This window comes from Lontra canadensis, unplaced genomic scaffold, assembly GCF_010015895.1.
Source record: "Lontra canadensis isolate GAN:19392208 unplaced genomic scaffold, GSC_riverotter_1.0 scaffold14, whole genome shotgun sequence".
Classification (NCBI taxonomy): domain Eukaryota; kingdom Metazoa; phylum Chordata; class Mammalia; order Carnivora; family Mustelidae; genus Lontra; species Lontra canadensis.
This window is the reverse complement of record NW_022631008.1, coordinates 24,035,732-24,060,126: the sequence shown is the minus strand read 5'-3', so window position 1 is coordinate 24,060,126 and position 24,395 is coordinate 24,035,732. Positions and strand designations below refer to the sequence as shown.

The following is a 24,395-nucleotide window of genomic DNA, read 5'->3' as shown; positions in this document are numbered from 1 at the left end:
ACTCAAATCACAAAATCAGGTGGTAAATTCACCATACAAGTCATAAAATCAAGATTTTAAAAATTAAAGTAATTACAGATTACCTAAGCTAAGTACATCATTATTAAGACAAGGAAACTGAGGCACAGAGAAGTAAAGTGACTTATCTTATTTACACGGCCAGTAAAAAGCAGAGCTGGCATTCACAACCCAGGTTTCCTGATTTTTGCTCTGGTAGTCTTTCCACCACATCACGCTACCATTCAAACCACACATTTGAGAGATGCCTTGGTGGCTCAGTCAGTTAAGTGTCTGACTCTTGATTTCAGCTTAATGTCATGATCTCAGGGTCACAAGATCAAGCCACGTGTTGGGCTCTGTGCTCAGCAGAGAGTCTACTTGAGATTCTTTCTCTCCCTCTCCCTCTCCCTCTTGCCCCCCGCTTTTTTGTACTAGGTACTATCTTTTATTCAAACAAGGCAAACACCGAGGATCAGACAGATGGTCACACAGATGGTCATCTGCCCCAGGTCATAAAGCATAGTATTTACTCAATAAATATTAGCCAACCAATATGATAGATAGAAAAGGCAACACTGGCCTCAGACCCAGTCTGACTTCCAAGCCCATGTTCTCAGCCATTCTTAGGGACCAACTCCATCCTACTGGCACAATGTGTTTCTTCCCGTCTCTCGCCATATAAATGGAAGCCCCATCAACTCATCACTCTCTCTTTCACTCTTTCTCTCTCTCTCTCTAAAATAAATAAATTTTTAAAACACACACACATATTTTGATTTGGTATTAAGAATGTCTGAACATACACAATGGAATATTACTCAGCCATAAAAAAGAATGATAGCGTGCCATTTCACAACAACATAAGGGTATCGTGCTAAGTGAAATAACTCAGACAGAGAAAGATAAATACCAAACGATTTCACTTGTATATGGAACCTAAAAGAAAAAAATGAACAAACAAACAACAACAATGAAACAGACTCATAAATATAAAGAACAAACTAGGGGTTGCCAGAGGGGAGGGGAGCAGAGGATGAGCAAAATTGGTGAAGGGGGTTAATAGGTACAAATTTTTAGTTCTAAAATAAATCAGCATGGGGATGAGAAGTATAGCACTGGGAATACAGCCAATAATACTGTAATAATTTTGTATGGTGATAGATTGTCACTACAAAAAAAAAAAAAAGAGAGAAGGAGAGAATGAACATACTGAAATTTGAGTTCCACCTTTTTAAGAACCCTCAATTTTATTAAAAAATAAAATAAAATAAAATAAAATAAAATAAGGCCCATATCATAGTAGGTAAGATTTTGAGACTTCATTTTGTATCTTTCGTTAACCACCTTGAACTCTGAATGACTGTCTTCTGGCCTACATTATGTTTTAGATGTCATTTCTCCTCAACTGTGTAAATATAACAGTTCCTGATTATCTCCCTATAGACCTTCTGCTACTCCATTTTGCCCTTTCGCTGCCACCAAGCTCCACCAAATGCTGCTAAAACTCCTTCCAAAGCCAAAGTGGAACGATGTTTTGATTATACCAAGTACACTGTAACTTCCCGGTGGTCAAGGATGATGACGTACACATTTGTATTATCTAGCATAATGTGAAGCACATTCAGTAAACACATAATTGACTGACACAGGTTTTTGGATAATCCAGGGCTACAAATATGGCTTAAGGGGACATCATCCCTAAGTTCAAATGTCAGTTCTGCCACTTATTACCTGTGTGACCTCAGGCAAGATGCTCTGGGTCTCAGTTTCCTCCTCTGTAAAACAAGGTTAAAAATAGCATCCACACAGAGTTGTTCTAGAAATTAAATGAGATAATAATCTATTAGCACAATGTCTGGCCCATAATAAGTGCTCAAAAAATATTCGCTAGGATGAGATTCTATCATTACGATTATTAACTATTCCTATTCCTGCCATACACCATATTCCTCCTGTCCTTTTTCTAAGTGAATTGGAAAATTCCCCAAACCTGAGGGTTCAGTGAACATCTTTTTTTTTTTTTTGAGAAATCTATCTGCTACATAAATAGTAAATCATCCAAATCCCATTAACTCTAGGTCATTTTATTTAATAATCATATTTTAAAAGTTGGATAAATAAATAAATGGCAGAGCAATTTTGATTAAATCCTGTTTTCTCAATGGCTATTTGGAATACATCATTCATATGCAAGCCCCAAGAATATTGAGTAACAGATAAAATAAATAATGATCATAATGCAAACCACATTCTGATTCCTACTTCTCTGCAAGTATAACTCCATGTAAGAATTTTAAGAGCCAAAAAGTAACATGCTTATTAACTGTGGGTTACTCACTTATATACATAGGGTTTAGCAGATCACGTGAATGTTTCCATATTCTCAGTTAAGCTAATTGTTCCTTAGAGCCCAGTTCTTATATCCCCTTAAGAATTCTAAGATTTGCCTGAAAAAATATATCATATTTCCATGACTATGACTGAACACAAATTTGGAAAGCTCACTGAAAGCAAACCATCCTAGAAGACAGGAAATGGTCATTGTTTTCAAAGAAAGTCAAGACGCTCCTGCACGTAGGGAATCAGGCTCTTAGGAGCTTGATCTCATGTCCCTCCACATAAACCTGTGTATGCCATGGGGACAGACCCTGTCTTTCACCTCTCCCATGGGTAGCGAGGAAGAAGAATATGGTCACTTACCATTTGAGGTAGGAAAAAAAAAACAAAACACCATTTTATTCAAAACTGCCATATAAATGCATCCAGAGAAATAGATTCCCTCCTTTTTGTACATTTAATTTCATTTTATAGTATTCTGGGACTTAGAGGGATTCTGGACTTGTGATAGGCAAGTTATACGCCTCTAGGGAAGCCTGTCAAAAGACTCAGATTTAAAATGTCATTTCCTAGATACGCGGTGTTTTCTGCAGCAGAGCTCAGCGTGACTTTCACTAGGAAAAGTTGCTGCATTTCATCTTTTCCTCGTGAACAAAAAATAATTACAACAAGAGTTTCATTGATTTTTTTTTCTTTTTTTTTTTTAATTCTTGGGAGCAAAATGTCATGCAGCAAGTCTGAGACTAGAGAAAAATCCTGGTTCAAGTCCAGTCAGCAGCTCTAACCAGAAGTAGGCAGGATAGGCAGCATCAAGCCTGACCAACCACTGTACAGGACGAACGTCTGGTCAGTGGACCTTTACATATGGAAAGCAGGGAAGATCAATATAAAGTGTTTGTAAAAAAAATCTGTATTTAAAATCCATTTCAAACGGCTTGACTTCAGTAGTCACACCAGCGGCGGAGCGGGGTCGGCCTAAATATTTGGATGGAGACTCACTCCAGCTCGGCCTTTACAGACTGTGCTCAGAGTCCTTTTCTGGCACAACCCTCTTCCAAGGAAGTCCTGAAGGGCTGAAGCCTGTATTAAAATCTCTAATATGAGAAGAATTTCAGCAAGGTCACGATATAATTAACCCGAGTTATCTTTCAAAACTCTTGCTGATATATATTCTGACACTTCAGACTAGGCTCACGCTGTGATTTTTAAAATTAGCAGAGAAGGAGGCTTTCATATTCATTCGCACTAAAAGGATAAAGGAACATTTGCATAAAAAGAAAAAGGTGGTCAGTACTTTCTATTATTCTCTTATTCTTTTAACAGTTTTTCTTGTTTTTTTGTGTGTGTGTGTTTTTTTGTTTTTTTGTTTTTTTAATGGCGTCTCTATATGGCAAAGCCTTATTCTGTCCACTTGCTAGTCTGCAGAGAAGTCTTAGTCTTATTTAAGGATCATGGTGATTCCCTTCAGTGCTTGGAGAAAAAAAAAAAAGGAAAATCAGGGCTATTATCCTGTGTTTATAACAAGTCTATTACCATAGTAACGACTGTGATGTCACAAACCCTACATTGAGGGCCAAATTCTGTCCCTGACGGGGGAAGGGCAGCTTAGCCTTGGAAATCAGACAAAACTGTACACAAACATGTGTGGCCAAAGCAGGGACAATGCTTGTGGTAATCACCAAAGCCCAGGGAGCTCTCCTTCTCTGAAGAGAAGGGGGGGAGCAGGAGGAGAAAAGCAATTCCCCAGGCCCACAAATAAGGTACACCCACACTTCTGGATGCAGCTGTGCAAAAGGAGAGGAGAAATCCAAGCAAGTGTGGTGTCACCACGTTCCCCATCCCAAGTATTCCACTGGGCCCACTGGCTGCCAAACATGGATGGGATCCAATCTGAGCCCGCCCAAGCCCATGAAACATGCTCTGGAACCGGTGCCCAACCCGATGGAACCCTCTGGTACCTCAGAGGAGCAGTGACTTGCCTCATGATGGTGAGCCCTTCAAAACCAAGCTGGGGTTTTAGTCCTGCTAGGTCATCTCAGTTCACAGAACCACAGATCCTCAGGTTCAGAGAACGCATCAAGTCTCCAGAAGGTGGGGACTTGAAAAAATGACTGTGTACCTGTCACTGGGGGGTCTGAAGTAGCAAACTAGTAAGGACTCTTATTCTGATGCAGTCTAAGCAAGTTTTGTACAAATACGCTGGAAAAGCAACTTTATATTAAAAGGAATATTGAATCAGGAGTCAGAAGACATTGGATTAGTCTTGGCTCAAGTACTTAGAAGCCACCTGACCTTGAGAAAGCCATTTAACCTATGTGACCTTTATTTTTTTTATTTAGCTATATCTAGTACACTATTTCCCAGAGTCACTGTGAAGATCAAATCACATCAAAAAATGAATGTGAGTGCGCTTCATGAACTATAAAGGATTTAATACAGACATAAGGTATTATTATTACTGGTATTGTCACATGGCCAGTTTATGGCAGAACGGGAATAATTTAAATGCTAACAGTTATTTTCTTTCCAGGAATCCAAAACATACATATGCTCCCTGTCTTCCCCATCCCGAGAGGTGGACAGTTGCATGATATAGTCAGTTCTAAATTATTCAGGGGCTGATTATCGAGGGGCCTTTTACTTCTAGCCATTGTACCATTTATTAGTTTCCCTTAGGAATGCCAGTGTTAACCTACATATAGCTATAACATTGATAGAGAATGTGCCTCAACTCAGTTACCCTGAATAACAACCCTGGCAAAAGTTTTAACAGAAGGAGAAAGTGAAGTGATTAATTAGATGAAAGTTTTTAGGTAATCTGTGGGCCTTACTTATCCATGGATAATTATACACATCACTGTCATAAAGCTATAGTCAAACTCTGACAGGTTGGGACTAATCCAGCCAAGATACTAGCATTTTCTCAACAACAGAGTGGCCCATACTGGTGATGTATGTGCAGTAGGAATTTGACTATCAACCATTCAGTCAGTTTTCAACAAACATTACTGGAGCACCTACTATGTGCCAAAACTCACCACATACCCTGAAAACCCCACCATCTTCCTATCCATGTTGCTGTCCCTTATGATATTATACAGAGCACCTTGGCAAAGCTCATAGCCTGACTCTCAGAAACTCAATCCTGAAACTTTTGCCAATCTTACCCTAGTGCAAAAATCAGCAACCTCTGGTTGTTGGGCCAGACTCTCCTTCCTGCCTTTTTTGTAAATGATATTTTATTAGAACACAGCTACACCCATTTGTTTATGTACTATCTACAACAGCAGAGTTCAGTAGTTCTGGTAGAGACAGCACAGCCCAGAGCCTAAAACACTATCTGGCCCTTTGTAGGAAACGTCTGCAGACCCCTGCACTAGATAATGTGACTGAATCAAAATTCATCTCTCCTGTCCATGTTTCTGTGTAGGGATTAATGGAGAAACCTCCTTGAAAGCAGAGATCCTTTCTGTATCTTGGTCTTGTCATATAGAACCTTGGAGAAGCACAGAGCCAAGGTTTAGAGCAGATACAGAAAATTAAACACGTCCTTCCCTACATTTTGTTTTCAACAGATGAGTGCTTTGGGGTTGCATGAAGACAGCATAAAACCACTGGTGTTGAGTTACTTCTGGCTTCTAATTCCTCCGAGTTCCTATGTCTAAGACTTCCAAGGCTCAATCTTTGGCCTGTATCCCTTTGCATATTTTTTTCCTGATCTGATGTGGAATTAGAGTTAAATGGGAGCTGTGTGCTTGAATTCCACGTGGCTGGCTCAGCAGGAAACTCCAGGGCAGGTTTTTTGGCATGCCAAGCTCATGTTAGCCTCAGCTATGCTAATTTCTAAAGCTGTTTGCTTTGCTCAAATAAATCTTAGAGGGGAATTTGCATTTGGATACACACCTTTTTATGCACAAATTATGTGCATGATAATTCTGGGACAGACTAAGGACTTAAAAAAAAAAAAAGAAGAAGAAGAATGGTGTTTACGGAACAGCTTTAGTGTCATGGGCACTTTGCTAGGTGCTTTACATATATTTTCTCCTCTCACAGCCGTGACAATCCTGTGAGATGAAACTGTGATCCCCATTTTACAGATGGAGAAACTGAGGAGGAGAGAGCTTATATAATGTGTCCGTGTCCACAGAGCTGGTAAGTGATAAAGCCTAGATTTAAGCCCAACTTGTCTAAATCGGAGGCCAGTGTCCTTTCGACCTAGACACACTGCCCTAATGTTCCCATTTATCATTACCACGCATCCAAGCCACTGGACACTCACTGGAATATGAACTCTATCTACATTTACAAAAGTAGTCACCCCGCCCCTTCCCAGTGGCCTGTGCAAAGTTATGTCTTTGGTCCTTCGGAGATACACCTGGGTCCCTCTGCATCAGAAAACAATCAACCAAAGGAAAATAGGGGCATTAAAAAGGCAAACTATGTGATACACATATTACATTAGAAACTAGCAGGCAAACACAATCTCAAGTGATTTTGATAGGTAAATGGATTTTAATGACATTCTCTCTCGAGGACTTCGATACGAAAGGACACTTTTTACTACTAAAATGTAGTAGACTAAGCAAGGGAATGTACCCACACTATGAAGAAAAATGTTAGTAACTCTCAGAATATGGTGTAAATACATCTATAATACAAGCCCAGGAATTTATATCTACAAATACCTTCACTGTTTATGAAAACATAACCACACACTTATCTCCCCCCCCGAACCCCCCCAAAAATACAAGTTATTTCCCTTCAGTAAGTTATAGTGAGTACTGCCATCAAAACTTACTATTTATCATTGTTCAGCTCAATATACAGAAAAATAACCACTGTAGCAATTAAGCATTCTAGCGTAACTTCAGCATTTCACAGCAAGCCAGATACAGTATCACTGAACTTCTCTTTCCGTATGGAGCACATTTGTAACATAGCTTGTGCTATCACATAATGCTTAACTCATTGCCTTGTACCTTTATACACACGCCATCTGATCTGGAAATATTAAAAAACTGATTACGTTTGCATGCAAGTGAAATCCAGACATCCATTTTTCTTTAAAGCTCTCAAAGACAGTTTTCCAGGGATTAGAAAGAACTCTGTGACGGAGATGGATAATCTAGGTTATTTCTAAGAAGGGCAGCCCGCTCAGGAGACCCAACCCCTCACAATGCCACCACATGGTTCAGTCAGTCCGTACATAAAATTATTTCATCCTTTCTTTTTTAATTTTTAACAGATGATTTCAGAGGAGGAAAATTACTTTTTTGTAGCCAGTGGTAGGAAAAATTCATTCAGTTGAAAGTAGATTGGGGACTTGGCCTGAGTTTGCCTAACAGAGTAATGAATGCTACTTTAAATAACACATGCACGAACGTGTCTTGTCTATAAAGCTCCTAAAAACAGTCTTTTCCAAAGGTACCTTGGGCATTTAATAATTCTTTATAAGGTAATTATAACTTTCTAGGAATTGTTCTCATTGGAAACCCCAGTAATGACTTACCTGCTGGTGGCTTTATGAAAGGTGGAGGAATTAAAGGTACAATAATGGGCACATTGCCATGATCCTTGGACCCTGCAGGTGAGTCACTGAGTCCGTTTCCTGTGGCAAGCCCAGAATAGCCTGTGCTTATATTGTATGGTGAAATAACACTGTCCTCGGGTAATTTGGGTTTTGGCAAAGAATTTTCTGTAAAAGAAAAAAAGATCACATTTACTATTACAAAAGGGCTTGTTTTCCTTGTGATCACATTTTCTCAAGTCAAATGGCCATGTAACAAAACCAACTTTTCCTTGCAGATCTTTAAACACTTTACCAGAACTCCACAGACTATCCTGTACCTTTTCAGTTTTGTTAACCCTAAATTTTGAGGGGGATCCTTTACCATTTTGCTCCATTATGATAACTAGTACCTCAACTGCATCCTGGTGATGCATTTTAGCACTGGGAAAACCCATAGAAACCTGAGAGGCAATTAACCTTTTCCGGGTACAAAGTCACATCTAGCATCACCCTCCGGCTACCAGCTAAAAACATGCCCCATCCAGTCCTATCACTAGATCCCACTGTATTAAAAAGTTTGGTCATAATATAACCAAAAGAACCCATAAGAAAGGAGCAGATTATTAGAAAGAAAACTTGTTTCACAGGGTAAACATTAGTATCCATTAACTATTAACAAAAATGAAAATAAAGAAAACTTACAATGATCTGAACTTTGTGAATTTTATCCTTGCATGTGAATCATTTAAAAAAAAAATTCAACCATGGAAAACAACTTTTTCCCTCTAGTAGCATATCCTGGCACTCTCTCCATGTTCCCCAGAGGCAAAGATTATTACCTAGACCAAGTATTACACGAGCTATTAGTTTATAGAATATAAACTCATGACTTGCATTTTTCATTTACAGTAAAATTGATGATACTATCCCTGTAACATGATGTGTACAATTTCATAGCGGGCTTAACATGAAATTTGTTACGTGCGTTCAATTCCACATGCCTGCAGGACAGCTCATTTACATTTTGTTGCTTGGCATATAAGAAGGAAAAAATGCTATCTTAGAGACTGGAAATAAAATGCACGAACAGGTAGTTTATGCCAACAGATTTTGAATGCAGTGCAAATACTGATCAAATTGCCAGTGATGGTGCACGATGAATTTTACCCATGCTTTATTGAAGTTCACCAAATGGACTGCTCCTTTCCATACTCCTTTTTTTGACAATCAAACTCTCACTCCGAATTTAGGTCCATAAATTTAGCATCCATAACAACACCCACCTCTGGTTCTAGGCTTCCCTCATGAGATATCTGACACTGCTATTCGATGATTATAATCAGTGTTAATTCGACACGGCCAAGTCTCTAATTTCCACTCTTTGGCTGGGCTTTGACGAAAATTCTTATAAAATAATGTAGGATCCAATCATGCACTACTCTCTTACTCCTCATGCCCCATCCAAGGCTGGGGGCAGGAGGAACTTCAAACACAAAACAGAAATAGGGCTTTCCTTTCGAAATCCCACCAAAAAAAGGAGGAAGAGGGGATTACCAAACTAACTTTCAAGGTCTAAAAATCCAAATGCAGTATTTCACTTAATAGAAAGCACCTGTCCCCAAAAACTAATAGATCGAAGACTCAAGAAACTAGAAGGAGAACTTAGCAAACATTGTCCCTTTCTATAAATCTGTGGGCAGAACCATAACCCTAAGGTCCCTAGCCCTTGCTAGCTAGCGCTCGCATTGCTGGAAGGAGATTAAGCTGTGTCTATTTTTGTTCGATGTTGTGCTCTTTTTTCTGTGGAATTCTGCTTATGGGAAAGCACTACTGGGGATGTACGTTTAAATCAACCATTGGCATAATCAACAGGATGAGTCCCAAAGCAACTCAATTGGCAGGTTGAGATAGTTAATCCTTCTTTGCATGAACAAAGGGATATTAAATGTCATTACCTTTGAGAACAGAAATGTGCTGGCGGCTCTCTCCGTCTGTAGGGTAACTCCTGAATTCAATATCTTCACCATCTTTCAATTCGACCTTATCATAGCCGTACCAGCCAAGGAGTTCATTCATAGTGTTTTCTGCAAAGTTCTGGAAGAGAAGCATAGGCTTCTTTTTCATATCATCAATAACTGTTTGAAAAGAATGCATAAATCGAATTCTGTTTGCACTACCCATTGACGGCTAGGCCTGCCCCACCTCCCCTAGAGTGGCGCTCGTTTTTCAAATCACGTTCAAAAACCGTAATGCATTTAAATCTCAGGATGACGCATCCAATTATGACAGGCCTTCAGACACTTGCAATTTAAAGATAATAAGAAGAAAAGGTATCTGTCAGTTTTGCTTATAAATAGAAGTCATATTTTAGAATATTCTGCAAAGTCTATATCCCACACACGCGCAAAAATATTGAAAGGTAAAGCACAAACACAGCTAAGAAAATATTTTGAAAATGAAAACAATTAATCGACCTTTTTGTGGTTCAGACTGATTTAAATTAGAATTGCTTTCTGATTCAGGTATTGTTTCTTAACATAACTCCTATCTCAGAGAAAGCAAAATCTCGGCCAAGAAATAATTTCTCAGTTGTCAAGGCTACAAGGGTCTCCCTTTTTAATTTTCCCTTTTGCAAGTGTATACTTTAAAAATCAATGCGTAATTTGCTTTACAAATTTCACTAGCGACAGATTCTCCGTAAAACGAAAGGTCACTATGATTGTCTTCTGACAAATAATGTAAAAATACCAAATAACCTTAAGGTTAATAGTAAGCCCAGTTTTGAGAACACCTGAAAACATTTTATGAACTGTCAATCAATATGTAAATATAAGGTACTATTATTGTTGTTATTATACATACCAAAAATGTGAAAATAGTGGGTATAGTTGGACAGTTTTAAAGCTTTAATATCAGGTGACCATTTTTTTTGTGACCTTATCAACAGCTAGATCTGGAAATAAGATGTGAGACTGTATTAATGATCTTAACGCTTGCCTGTGCCTTAAAACATCTCTGAGAAATAAAGTGCAGTGATAGTCACCAGGAGTTCGGGGGTAAGGGAAATGGGGAGATAGTGGTCCAAGGGTACAAATTTCCAGTTATTAGATTAACAAGTCTGGAGATAAAATGGACAGCATGGTGATTATGGCTAATAATACTGTATCATATACTCAAATGTTACTAAGAGAGTAGATCTTTTTTTTTTTAATTTAAAGTATTTTTATTAACATATAATGTATTATTTGCCCCAGGGGTACAGGTCTGTGAATCATCGGGCTTACACATCTCACAGCACATCTTAAATGTTCTCACCATGAAAAAGAAATGGAACTATGGGACGGGATGGAAGGGGTCGCTAACGCTACAGCAGTAACCATTTTGCAATATATAAGTCCATCAAATCAGTGCATTGCACACCTTACACTTACACCATGTTACGTGTCAATTATACCTCAATGAAGCTGGGGGAATTTTCTTAAAATAAAAAGAAGGGCCCTGTGCTGCAGAATAAAGGCATCATAAATACAGAATGAATTTATTTTTTTTTTTTTAAATCTCTATCTGGCAAGGCATCCTGAGCTTCCCAGACTTGCTAGAAAAGCGATACATTCTAACCTTCTCTGTGGCTCAAAGAACCTTTTCTCATTCTCCCTAGAAGCTGTCATTTCCGAATTACACTGGGATGTATAATTTATACACCTGAAACAAAGCACTCAGGCTAAACCAAGAGTGTGCACAGCCTCAACGTGCGAGTTCCTGTTCTCTTGAATTTCACGACTTTAGATTTCAGCAGGGGTTGCATAAAAAAGAAGAGATATTACACTACTGACTCCACAAAAACAAACCTGGCATTTCAAACCACCCACAGAATGCTAGCATCTTTACTTTCGTGCCCACTTAAGCTCAGAGCTCCAACTGGGTCTATTGGTGACGATACAGGGCGCCAGCAGTTTAAAAAAAAATCTAGCCAGATTGATTCAGTGTGACCATCCACAAGGCCAACAGTCAGCCATATCAAGCTTTAGTGAGGCATTTATTCTCTCTGATGGCTGGTCATGTCCACATTAAATAAATAGACATTAAATAGACATTCTTTTCATGAGTGCACAAAGATGATATGATCGATCTGTATAATAATCGGCAACTTCTGGAATACCACTGAGGAGGACTCAGCTAAAATGCTGCTTTACTCAATCAGAAGAGATCCCTTTAATGAGGCACCAGTCTCCCCTAACACCCAATTCTTTTCACTAAGCTAAGCGCCTGGCCCAGAGAATGACAGTCGCTAAGCACACAAATCGAGGCCCTCCATCAGTGGTCTGGCAGCAGAAATCTCCAAGGATAAGGATTACACCTTACATCCAAACCCCAACTCCCAACAGTGTTGAAAGCCAAATTCAAGCCATCCTCTAGGTCTGTGTGCTATTTACCCCAATCTCCAAGAGAACCATGCCAACAAGACAGAAAATCTTTTTTGCATAGTAACTCCTGGCCACCATATCCAATTTTCTAGACCGTTTGTATCTGGGCTCCTCTCTCTCTGGTTCTGTCTAACCTCTGAAGTGACACAAAGGCTACAGATGCATAATTCATGGAACAACCTGCCAGCCAAGGATATAGATTTGTTTGTTTTAGTCCAGCTGCAAATCCATTCAGCTTTTCAGAACCAATCCCAGGGACTGAGTCCAGAAGTTTCAGACATTAGGGTAAAGACTGAAACCTCAACTGGGTTATTAACACCAAATTTGTATTATTGGGGCATCTTAACGATACCCCGTAGTTTATGGTTCGTGCTGAAAACTCAGAGGCTTCATGGAACAATCAATTTGAACTTGATCTAGTCCATGATTTTCAAGTTACTATAAATGTCAATGAAAATAAACTCTGAAACATTTCCTTTCTTGTCAGTGAAATAAAAATAAACACCTTAATGCTTCACTATATGCCTGCAAAAGAAGAAAACAAAAGGTTTATAAACCCTCAAGCCATAAATCTCAAATCTTTCATGGAAGGAGAAGCAAGATGAAAGAAAAAGCAACACCAAAGTTTCCTGCAGCATATGAAATGGACTATTATTACTTCTGTCTCATACACTACTGTATTAAGAAATTAAAGAACCCCAAAGAATAGCTAATTTAAGATTTTTAATTGCTAGGTAGCATTTGATGCTAGATATCATATGGGCTCATTATGGTACTAAACCAAAGGAAATGAAATAGATTTTTACAGTTATCATCCAAGAAACATAACATACTCTAGAAGAAATGAATTTAATGTTTATGGCCCATAAGGGTTTTCAAATCCTTCTGGTAGAAAATTCCAGCAGTTGTTCTTTCCACATTTTTTGTATTCACATTTTTTGTATTATTACCCTTAAAAAAGGAGTTTTGTTTAAAAAAAAATTCCTTTCCTACAAAAGTTTCTCATGTATGCTATTTTTTTTTTAATAAAGGTGATAAGAGGGGTGACTGAGTGGCTCAGTCATTAAGCGTCTGCCTTCCACTCAGGTCTTGATCCCAGGGTCCTGGAATCAAGCCCCACATCGGGCTCTCTGCTTGGTGAAAAGCCTGTTTCTCCCTCTCCCACTCCCCTTGCTTGTGTTCCCTCTCTCGCTGTGTCTCTCTCTATCAAATTAATAAATAAAATTTAAAAAAAAAATTTAAAACAAAATAAAAAGGTGATAAGATTAAACTACAGAGATTTTAGAGGTAAAGATGTTCAATAAGATAAGTTACTATACCAAGGGAGATAGTGAAATTTATTTCCCCCCAAATCTTTTCCCAGCAAATGTCCTAGAAATAGAATGGGAAACTGATGTCCCTCAAGGTCCCTCCCCACAGTAAGATTCTCTGAAATCAAAGAACTTTGACTTACACAAGAAATTAAGTATCTTTTGCAAAGAAATATCATAATTATCATGATCACACATCATAAATTTTACCGAACAGTTACTATTTCAAATATTTTATCATTGCTCCTATAAACCATGAAAATTGTGCCAGAAATTTCAATATTCTGGCATCTGAATTGCATTTTGCAGACTGCCTCTCACCCTTGGAAATGGCACAAAAATCCTCTCTCATACCATGTGGTCCAATTTGGGTTTGGAAAATAGGTCACTATAATTATAATGATAATGTCTGACACTCTTACAGCACTTTACAGTGTTTCCACATCCTTTAACTCTCCTGTTCCTTTCAATAATCCTGTAAGTTGGGCATTTGATTTCCACAATAAACTTTTGGTGAACCTGTATGATACCCTCTTTTTACAACAAAAAATTAGTGCATCCAGAAGGTAAATGGTAGGCATGAGACATCACCCAATAAAGTCGAAACAAAATACAGATCTTCTGATTCTTATACCAGGCCTCTTTCTACGATCAGTTCCATATAGTCCAATGTGTCAGCAATTCCAAAGAAACAACCTCCTTGGACCAACCAAAGAGCTGCAAAGCAATCATACTACAGGATGTCAACATCACCTGTAAAGAGCTTTCCAACTCGGGCCCCTATCTACCTATGTTAAAACTTCATTTTACTTGCTTTTGGATTTGATCATTGGTCTCTATTCTCCTTAATTATTTGTATTGTTGGGGGGGGTCAAAATTCACTGTTGAAATTTAATCATCTCATTTTATAATTTTGGGGGCATTGCATCTGATTCTAATTGCTTTGTACAATTTCTTTTTTTTTTTAACACAATTTTATTTATTTATTTATTTAGAGCACATGATCAGGGAGAGAGGCAGAGGGCGGGGGAGAGAGAGAGGGAGAGAAGCAGACTCCCCACTAAGCAGGGACCTGACACAGGCCTCCAGCTCACAACCCTGAGAGCATGATCTGAGCTGAAATCAAGAGTCAGATGCTTAATGGACTGAGTCACCCAGGCACCCCTAATTGCTTTATATTTTTAATATTTACCCCAATACTTCCTTACCCTCTCCAATTCCTCTTTCTCAATCTCAGGACTCCTAAATTCCTAACATTTAGTCTGAAAACATGAATTTAAAAAAAAAAAATAGGTCACAGAAAGATGATGGAAAGGCTGGAAATTTTACTATTTCCCCATTCCTTCTGAGTTCTTTTGATACTGGCAAAATATATTGTTGTTGAAACTTAATTCCCAGGTCATTCATTAGTTTCTCCTCTTCTTTACCTGGAGGTACTGCACAAGTGTCAAAGTTCCATCTAAACGATTTTTCATGGAACATTTTACTGGTAAATAATAAAGAGTGAACTTCAAGACACTTTGAAAATCGCAGTAATTACAAATTCTCACAATACTTCTGAAATGCAAGTACTTCAAGGTCTTCAAAAAGGACTAATGATTTTATTTTGAAAACACCAAACAGATTTAAAATATAGGTAGGTAACAGGGCACCTGGGTGGCACAGTCAATTAAGCGTCCCACTCTTAGCCTCTGCTGGGGTCATGATCTCAGGGGTTGTGGGACTGAGCCCCCCAGCCCCCAGTCGTGCTCAGTGAGGAGTCTGCTTAGGATTCTCTCTCTCTTTCTCCCTCTGCCTCTCCCACCAAGCACTCAAGCTCGCTGTCTCTCTTTCTCTCTCTAAAATTAATAAATCTTTAAAATATAGGTCAGTATCACTGATGTCTTTCTTACCAGTCCTCATAAAACTAAATGCCGACATGTTTCCAACTTTTTACCCTAACCAAGAGAGCAGAAAGTTTTCAGAGAGTTCCCAATCATTCATTCAAATGGGGGAAAAGCCATGTCCTCTCTCTCCCCACAAACATAATCCCAATTTTCACTCCAAGTCCCAGTTTTGGTAAAATATGTCACCTATCCCAAATACACTATAAGTTACCCAAGGGCAAAAACCTTTTATTTTCCCAATGCCCTACCTAGGACATTACCTAGCACTTAGAATGCACTCTGTCAATGTACTAGTGCATTTGAGTACATTCACAAATCTTAAGTTTAAAAATACAGAGAAATGATCAAATAAATTTCAAGGAAACGGATTCTAAAAATAAGTATGTGCAAGTTAAAAGAATTGTAATATCCAGTGTTAATAAGCAGTCTCTTAGTGCTGGAAATTTAAGTTGATACAACTTTTAGAAAAGGTTATTTGACTGTATGCAGTAAAAGCCTTTAAAAATGTACATACCCTTTCATTCAGCAATTTTATTTCTCAGCACTGTAGGAACTATTCTAAGGAAATGTGTGCAAAAATATGCACATTCAGGAATGTTAATCTCGATGTTTTTTTCTTAGCAAACTATATGTCAAACAATAGGAACCTGGTTAAATAAATTACAGTTTAGTCATGGGATGACTAAAATAGAATACTATTTTGCACTAAAATATACTCTGTAGATAATTTTTTACTGCCATGAAAAGCTATTAACAATATATTAAGTTTTTAAAGGAAGGATAGTATACTATAAGACCATTTTTGTTTTAAAAAATAGTATATATCACACATAGAAAAGGGCATTAAAAGACATATATCAAAATGTTGATAGTTATTATGTCTGGGTGGGAAAATTATAGGCTTTGTTCTTCTTTTAGCTTACTTGTATTGCTTACTCTACCACTTCTATCGGGTCCATGTATTCTTATAAAAATAAATCACTTTAATTAAAAATTAATTAACACATAGTCTTCTCATAGACAGCCATGTCATCTGCATTCACAGTCCTAATGACAATAAAAAGGATCTGTCAGTTATATAACTTCAAAACATTCTGACACACACTGTCCATGAAAGTGAAGCCTATGAGAAATACTTTCAAAGGAAACCCCCATTTCTAAACAATTTACAAGGTTGCGGCGGGGGGGGGGGACAGTGCTAGTATCTCTACTGGTTGAGATTATGAATGATAGAATGGTGGTTATTTTTGGAAAATATTTTATCTCCCTTTTCATCTCCATGTGTTCTGAGACAGATTTCTAATAAGCGTCATTGAACTTGTTAATTGAGATTTTAAAGGGGGGAGTGAGAGAGCAATTTGCAGAAGACAGCTGATTTCTTCTGCAGACGTAAGAACTGAACCTGATCACAAGTGGGTTTCTAGCACAATGCCCACATCTGGCCTAAGGTTGGGTCTAAGTCACCTGTCTTAACACGGACTCACTGGATCGGTTTTATTTTAGAGTTCTGCAAGAAGGTCGGAAGGTAAAATTTAAATAATGCAAAAGAAATATTGTAAGAGCCCTTGACACATTTACTTCCACATTCATGATACCACTGGATCAGATGGTATCTTAAGGATGAAGCACTCCCCACAGATGACCCAGTAGAGGCCATCCACATGCATGGAATCAGAAGAGCGGCCAGTTTATACCTGGGTACCCACTGAAGCCTTGAAGGTTTTACCCAAACTACAGCCTATTAGCCTGAGATCCCTCAAAGATGGTCACTGCACTCCATTTGGATCATTTTGTAGCATAGTCCTTGGCCACAATGCATTGATGACAATGCCGTTCTAAGGGCAGAAGACACATCGTCACATTAAAATCCAATTCCGGCCTGAAGCAGGCCTGAAGGGAAAGTCTTGTTCTCTTAATGATATATTCTAAATGGGAGGGCTCCATCATTGGCATAGGAAACCAAAGTTGTGTGTTTCCACATATAAAACCTATATTGCTTTATGGTCTTTTTGTGACATGGCACAATTATGTCCCCACATTTTAATCTATTGGCCAGGACATCAAATGTCCTAAAAAAGGTCAAACAAGTGCTGTGACATTGCGGATTCCAGCCTTGAGGCTAACATTGTGGCAAGCAAGGCAGGTGTGTGGCTATGGGCAGCTGTGTCCCCTCGCAGCTGCAGAACCCCCCTAAAAATCACCAGGACTTGTTACATTGTCTTTCTGTCCCTGCCAAAGCCACTCGCCTTAAAACAGGACAGAGTTCCACAACCCTTTGGTTATGTAAGAGATATTAACCCCCATCAGTCTACGGATCCTAAAATATACATTCAGCAAATCTCACTCACCACATTCTTTCATGTCTGTTTACACGTTTCAGTTGGCAGCACCAAAAACAAAGTACTCTTTTTTTTTTTTTCCCCTCATTCTACCCAGTAATATCCCTTCTCTTTTAGGAAAATATTCAATAATCTTATTAGCTTGAGAGTGTAAGTGTGGCTGACTTCCCATTCCACAAGAGGAAGTTTGAGACTTCAGAGCTTTTTAAATGTTCCGCCTTCTACTACTTCTAATAATTTTTTTAAAATTTATTTATTTGACAAACAGAGATCACAAGCAGGCAGAGAGGCAGGCAGAGAGAAAGGGGGAAGCAGGCTCCCTGCTGAGCAGAGAGCCCGATGTGGGGCTCCATCCCAGGACCCTGAGATCATGACCTGAGCTGAACGCAGAGGCCCAACCCACTGAGCCACCCAGGCGCCCCTAATAAATTTTTTTTTTTTTAAAGAAAGAGAAGTATAAAGACTTTTAATGAAAAGGATACTTGCCTAGAAGATATAAAAAGCATGGTCACCTAACAAGACACTATCTTTCTCCATGACTCTCCTTTTTTCAGTCACTTGTGCTCACTGATATTTGCCCTTTTCGAGGCCCTGTTTTTTACTTTCCTTTAAAAACTCTGTTACCTCTTGGTTTCTATGAGTCTGTCTTTCACACAAGCAGAGTAGGGCTTGGCTTCTCAGAGCAGTGCTTGGCAAGCACAGAGGCAGGAAACGCAGAAGGGAATGAGTCTGTCAGACTCATTTTCTTCTAGTTCAAATGTTTATTTCAGATTCGGGAGGAAGTGGAGTGGTTCCTTTCCATTTCCTGGTCTCTGGAACCTGCGAGTTGTATAAGGCTTCTAGAATCTTGCTCTATCACACTCACAGGTTCACAGACAGAGAGAGAGAGACTCTTTTCAGAAAGCCCTGGTTTGAACAGAGCAGAATTCATAGCTCTCCGCGCCCTCCCACAACTCTCTTAATGGGTTTTGACTGGAGCCTTGAGCAGGACAACGGAGAGCAACGTGGAGGACAAAGCTGGTGGGAGCATCCCCTTTCAGCTTCCAAGGAGTAGGGACCATGTCCCAGCTAACAGGAGTCCCCGGCCCCGCCACGTGACACACCTGGGGCCACTGCTCAGCAGCGAGTTGTGAATGCCACGGTGAGATCTGTCCTGAGCCCACTTTCTAAGTTCCTGAGACTGGCTGTGTCTGACATCAAGATGGAGTGTCAGCAGCAAAACTTAAAATATACCTGTTTTAGTAATGAGCTGATTTCAACCTTGAACATGCTGACTTTTCCACATTGTGATTTCTCTCTTTTTTTTTTTTAAATAGAAACCTATTTATTTCACTGCACTCACCAGCTTGATTCTGCAACTTGCTTTATTGTCTATGCAGTTGACACAGGTCATTTTTAATGCCAAATGGAGACCATCAGAAACCAAATTAGCAAATCTTGTGGTGAGTTTACTACTAAACTCTAACAGATGTGCCTGTCTCTTAACTGTAGGCATCAGGACTGTAGCATAATTTTAGGTACAAATTACTTACTGGGAATATTTATAGACAAAAAAAAAATTCTTCAGTAAAGGAGACCCGAAGACATTTAACTCAGATTATCCTGTAGTTTAACAATTGATAGAGAAATAACATTGTAAATGTATTAATTATGGTTTGTTTAAGAAAGTTTCCAGGGCAGAGAGCTTGATCTAATCACATTGGTTTTGTCAGAGCACTTTAAAAGATAAAAATCTGACTCATTACCTCTACTCATAATGTAGTTTTTTTGAGTTGCATTACTGTTCGGTAGCCACTAATCACGTTCCCTAAGATCTATGTATGCAAAAATACATACCCTTAAGTACAACTGTATTTACACTTAACACATGTATTTACATTTACACATTTAAAAGTACAAACTCATTTTTATGTTCTATCTACCATGCTCTAGGGGAACTCCTAAAATGAATTAGTCCTTCTATATGTTGGGATTCCCTCCTAGGATCCATTAATTATGACACATATGAGCTAACAGTATATTGAAGACTATTATGTCTTCACTAGATACAATCACAATACTCACTTTGGAAACCAAAAATAGTCAAAATGTGAATTGCATCACCATCTAATTTTTTTTAAATCGTCTCTACTGGTCTCTAACTAAATAAGGCACACTTATCGTAAGTACAGTAAGGTAACAAGTCCCTTTAATCAAGAAAAACCAGGATAAAGTGAGGAAGAAGAAAAGGAAAGATAAGGAAACATTGTAAAGGTCATAATGAGACAAGCATTTCTACTTGAAGATATTTTCACTACACTACAAGCAAGCTATGCCAAGTCATGTACTCTTCACACACAAAATTATATTGTATCAAATTCAAATTTGTTACAACTGCCATGCACATTAAACCAGTGATAACGAAAATGTAACCGAATATCTGATCTAGTCAAACAGCGACCAACATTAGCTCCCAGCCACATGAAGACAATCTCCAATGCCATTACTGGTGTCAGCTAAACCTCAGCCAGTTTGTCCTCTCCAGCCATTTTTAAATAAATATGTAACTATCTCAATTAGGAGGTTTTGAAGAAAGCCTCATGATGAGGTGATTTTGTTGCCATTCTCAGCGCCCTGCATTTGCTGTACTTAAAATAGACACTTGTACCAATGTCCTTTCTATTACCCGAAGGGGGAGAAAAATCACATACACACCAGTCCTTTCTCTTTCAGCTCACAGAGAAGCAACTTGATCCACCCAGTGTTGAAACCCGAGTAGGTCACTGTACACCATGATAAAATTCCCTAATCCCTGAGCCAAATCTCCCTAAGGGGGGCCTCCTCCTGACCCTCCACTTCCCAGGCTGACTTTTCCATTCGCTCTCTCCTCTGTCCCCCTTTCATTTCCCCTACCTTCAAGCCTTGATATGTGATCCTCGGTGGGGGCTCAGGTTTCCGTTTTTACAGCTTAGGCCGTGCTAGCTGTATACATTCCTTTCTTTCTGCCGGGCAGTGATTACTTACCAGGGTTTAGTTTACACTGGTCCAGATGAAAGCCGTTCAGATGAAGGCAAACACAGCCAGGCAGCTCCAGCAGCACCGATATGAAGCTGCACAAGGCCACATTGTGTTCTCGGTGACATTTTGTTGCACATATTTTTATACAGGGCAACCAACTTGTTATGTTACTCTACACTGTGGGTTTGGGGACAAGGAGGGGTAATAGTAAGATGATGCTGAAGGGGGGTTTTATTGATGCGGTTGGTAATATTAAAAGCAGAAAAATATTAATGAGTTCAAACTAACCCTTTCACGGTTTGACTTTGAGAAAATACTTTTCAAATGAAGACTTTGGGGGCTCTTCTCTTAGAGGAATACCTACAAAACAATTCCACTAGAAATGGGAATTCATGCCTGTTGGCATGGTGTGCACTGACATAACTGACGATTTCCGCCGGGCTCTCTCACACATGGGTCCAAACCAGACAGAAAATGCCAATCGTACAGGCAACTGAATTATTTGCTGCATAAAACTTCTTAATGCTGCTCTGCGCAGAAATGATGAGGACAACTTCAAATAGTAGATGGTGATTTGGAAGAAAAATAACATATTTTAAAAAGAGGAAATTCTGTGCACGGAGGTTAATACCATACTTAGTCCTGCAGCATTGACTAAAAATTGTGTAATTTTTCCCCTTCACACAATGTTGTTTTTGTTTCTTCCTCACCAGTTCAGACAAACATCTGTTATACTGTAGAAGGACAACTATCTCCCAAACCACGGAGTGCGCCCGCAGCCAAAGTCAACAACGCGAGCCCCAAGCATTGAGCACAGTCAGCCTTTATATCCAGCCGGGATAACATTTCACATGTTTTGATTAAAATTAGCTAATTTGTAATTCTAGAACCTATGAAACTTAAAAGCTGCCATCCATATAGATCACATTAGGCAGTGTTTTAAAGGGCCAGTGCACACTGATTTCCTAGTGGCTTCACTTCTCTCCTCTTCCCTCACCCCATATTTAAAATGAAATGAAAAAGTAATCTGGAAATGCAGGACAGGAGGGAAGGGTAAGTGAGAAAGAATGGTTTTTGTAGACTGTTTGAATTCCACCCCCATTGTAAGACAACTACTGGTCTCTCTTTTTAAAAACTATCATTGAATTCAATGGTGGTTTCCATCAGAAGGAATGGCACTGATTTCCAAGGCAAATCTTCCTAAACTCTCTTTGGACCGATTGAGGCTGCCCCTCATGGTTTCAGACACAAAGTTCCTCACCCAGAAATAAAAAGTCAAATCTCCAAATTGAAATTGCTAAACATATGCACCTACGTATTCATACAGCAAGTCTTATCCATGTGCCCCTTTCTAAACGGGCTTCTCAGAAGGCACTCTCACAGAATATGTTTTAATCAAGAAAGCGTCAAAACGCGATAAATTTTATTTAGTTGCATGCCATTTTCATCCAGTCTGTCTTTTAAACACAAACTTCGCCAACCTGACAAAGTCAGTTGGCAGTGTTTAGAATTCTATGCAGAAGACGGTGAACATCAGGACGGCTACGGAATGAAAACTAAAGTCCCCCTGAAAACTGCTACTTGCTTGTAATTCACAAAAAGAAAAAAAATATATATATTTTTTGAAATCCAGAGAGACTCATGAAATCAACACAGAATAAAACCCTAGCCGGGCAAAAGCTTCAACTTCATGGAAAATAAGGGCGGGGGGGGGGGGGGGTCCGGAGCTGAGCGGTGCTCTTGTGCAATCGCTCCAACGCGAACAGCTGGAGCGCCAGGCGGCTGCGCTCACCACCTCTGGAGCACCGCTGGCCTGGCGGGGAGCCCGGCCTCGGCGACAGGACTCCCGGCTGGCCTTTCCGAACAATGGGCAGGCGCTCTGGAAGGCCGCCCCTCAAACAGTTATCTTTCAGCCGTGCTAGCCCGGGTCTGCTAAACTGGGAAGCGGAGCACGCAAAGGGGAGCGGGAGGCGGAGGCAGCCGAGTGAGAGGAGCGGACAGGGGCGGGCGAGGCGAGCCGGCCGTCAACACGGTACCCAGACCCATGCCGCCGGGGCCGCACTTGCCGGGGCACTGACAGCCTCTTTACACCACCGCAGCTGGCTAGTTGGGGGGAAGCGGGATCGAGGAGCGGGGAGATGAACTGAAGGGCAGGGAGCAATCGAGCGCTCCCGGGGTTCCTCGGCCCGGGAGCTCCTTAACTTTGGAGCGATCCGAGAAATGGTTCCCGAAGAAAAGGGGGAAAACTACACCGCCGACTAGGAAAGCGTCTTCACCATGTCCACCCGTCACTTGGGCCCCCGGTCCCCTCCCACTGAAACGCGCCTGTGCCAACCTGGGGTTTATAAGGTTAAATAGTATGTGGTTTCCCGGCCGCCCCCCACCCATCAAATCGGAGGCAGGCAAATCTCGGGGATGCAGCCCGCGAGTTGGCCTCGGTTTTGCACCTGGAGGAGGAGCTGAGGCTTTCTGGGCATCCTACAGAAACTGACAAGCGCTCCCCGTACCCCCCAAATCCATACAACGGCCAAAAGGGAGCGAGCGGAAGAAAGAGCTCAGTCTCTCCAGCCCCGAAGTCCCAAAATACCTTCATTTCCTCATTGATCTCCCTTTTCACCGGGTGAGCCGGTTTCCTGCTCCTTTTATTTTCCGGAGGTCTCCCTTCTTTCTCCATTTCTGCCATGTTTTTGTGTCTGGTTTCTGTGGAGATGAAATGGCTGCTGCCGCCGCCGGCGGTGGTGGTGGTGGTGGTGGTGGTGGTGGTGGTGGAGGTGGTGCTGATGGTGGCAATGCTGGCGGAGGTAGCGGCGCTGGCGGGGCTGGGGCTGGGGCTGGGGCTGGGAGGGGGGAGGGCAGGCGGGCGCCGGAGAAGCGGGGTCTCTTCTAGCGGCGGAGAACGTCAGTGGCTGTCAGAGGGAAAGATAGCTCGAGGAGTCTCGGGGATGCCGCCGCCGCCGCCGCTCCTGCTCCCGCTGCCGCCGCAGCCGCCAGCGCCGCCGCCGCCGCCGCTGCCCCTGCCGCCGCCGCTGCCTCTGCCGCTCCCGCCGCCGCCGCCGCCGCCGGGCTGCATCCTCGGTGCCCCGTGGAGTCGTCAGCCATCTTCCGTCGCTCTGTCCGTCTGCATGGGCGAGCGGAACGAGGGCCGGGCGCGGAGAGAGCTGCTCTGGGCGTGCGTGCGTGGATGTGTGTGTGCGCCGGGGAGAGCGCGCCAGCCCCGGCGCCCAGCGCCTCCCGCGAGCCGAGCCGGGGGCGGGCCGGGGGCCGGCGCGGGGAGGAGGGGGCGGGAGGGAGGGGGAAAGGTGGGGGGGGCTAGGACGGCCCCCGGCTCCCGAGCGGGCGTGGCTTCCACCGTCACTGAATACGCGGATGCTGCGCGGCTTCGGGGGCTGCTCGCGGACGCTTGCTCATCCGCGGCGGGCACCGGCGGGACGCGGCGCCCCTCGCGGCTGCCACCTCCGCGAGACGGGCCCTGGGGCCGCCCCGACCCCAGCTATTCTTAGCTCCGTGATGTGGGCTCGCGTGGGTCTGAAGTTAGCTTTTGAGCCCGTCCTAAAAGCTGCTAAAGAAAGAAAAAAAAAAATGAATGGGGGTGG

General features: G+C 41.1%; 1 protein-coding gene across 2 annotated transcripts in view; it reads right to left on the bottom strand.

Annotated features, from left to right (window-relative positions):
- SOBP (sine oculis binding protein homolog) overlaps positions 1-23,660 on the bottom strand; it is a 159,380-nt gene extending 135,720 nt beyond the window's left edge. For both annotated transcript variants that reach the window (XM_032858249.1, XM_032858251.1), the window contains exons 1-3: positions 23,390-23,660; positions 9,802-9,940; positions 7,847-8,032 (exon numbers count right to left, since the gene is read on the bottom strand). In XM_032858249.1, coding sequence (XP_032714140.1) covers positions 7,847-8,032; positions 9,802-9,940; positions 23,390-23,485 — 421 coding nt within the window. In that variant the 5' untranslated portion in view covers positions 23,486-23,660. The remainder of the gene's footprint in view (positions 1-7,846; positions 8,033-9,801; positions 9,941-23,389) is intronic.
- Between the last annotated feature and the right edge of the window lie 735 nt (positions 23,661-24,395).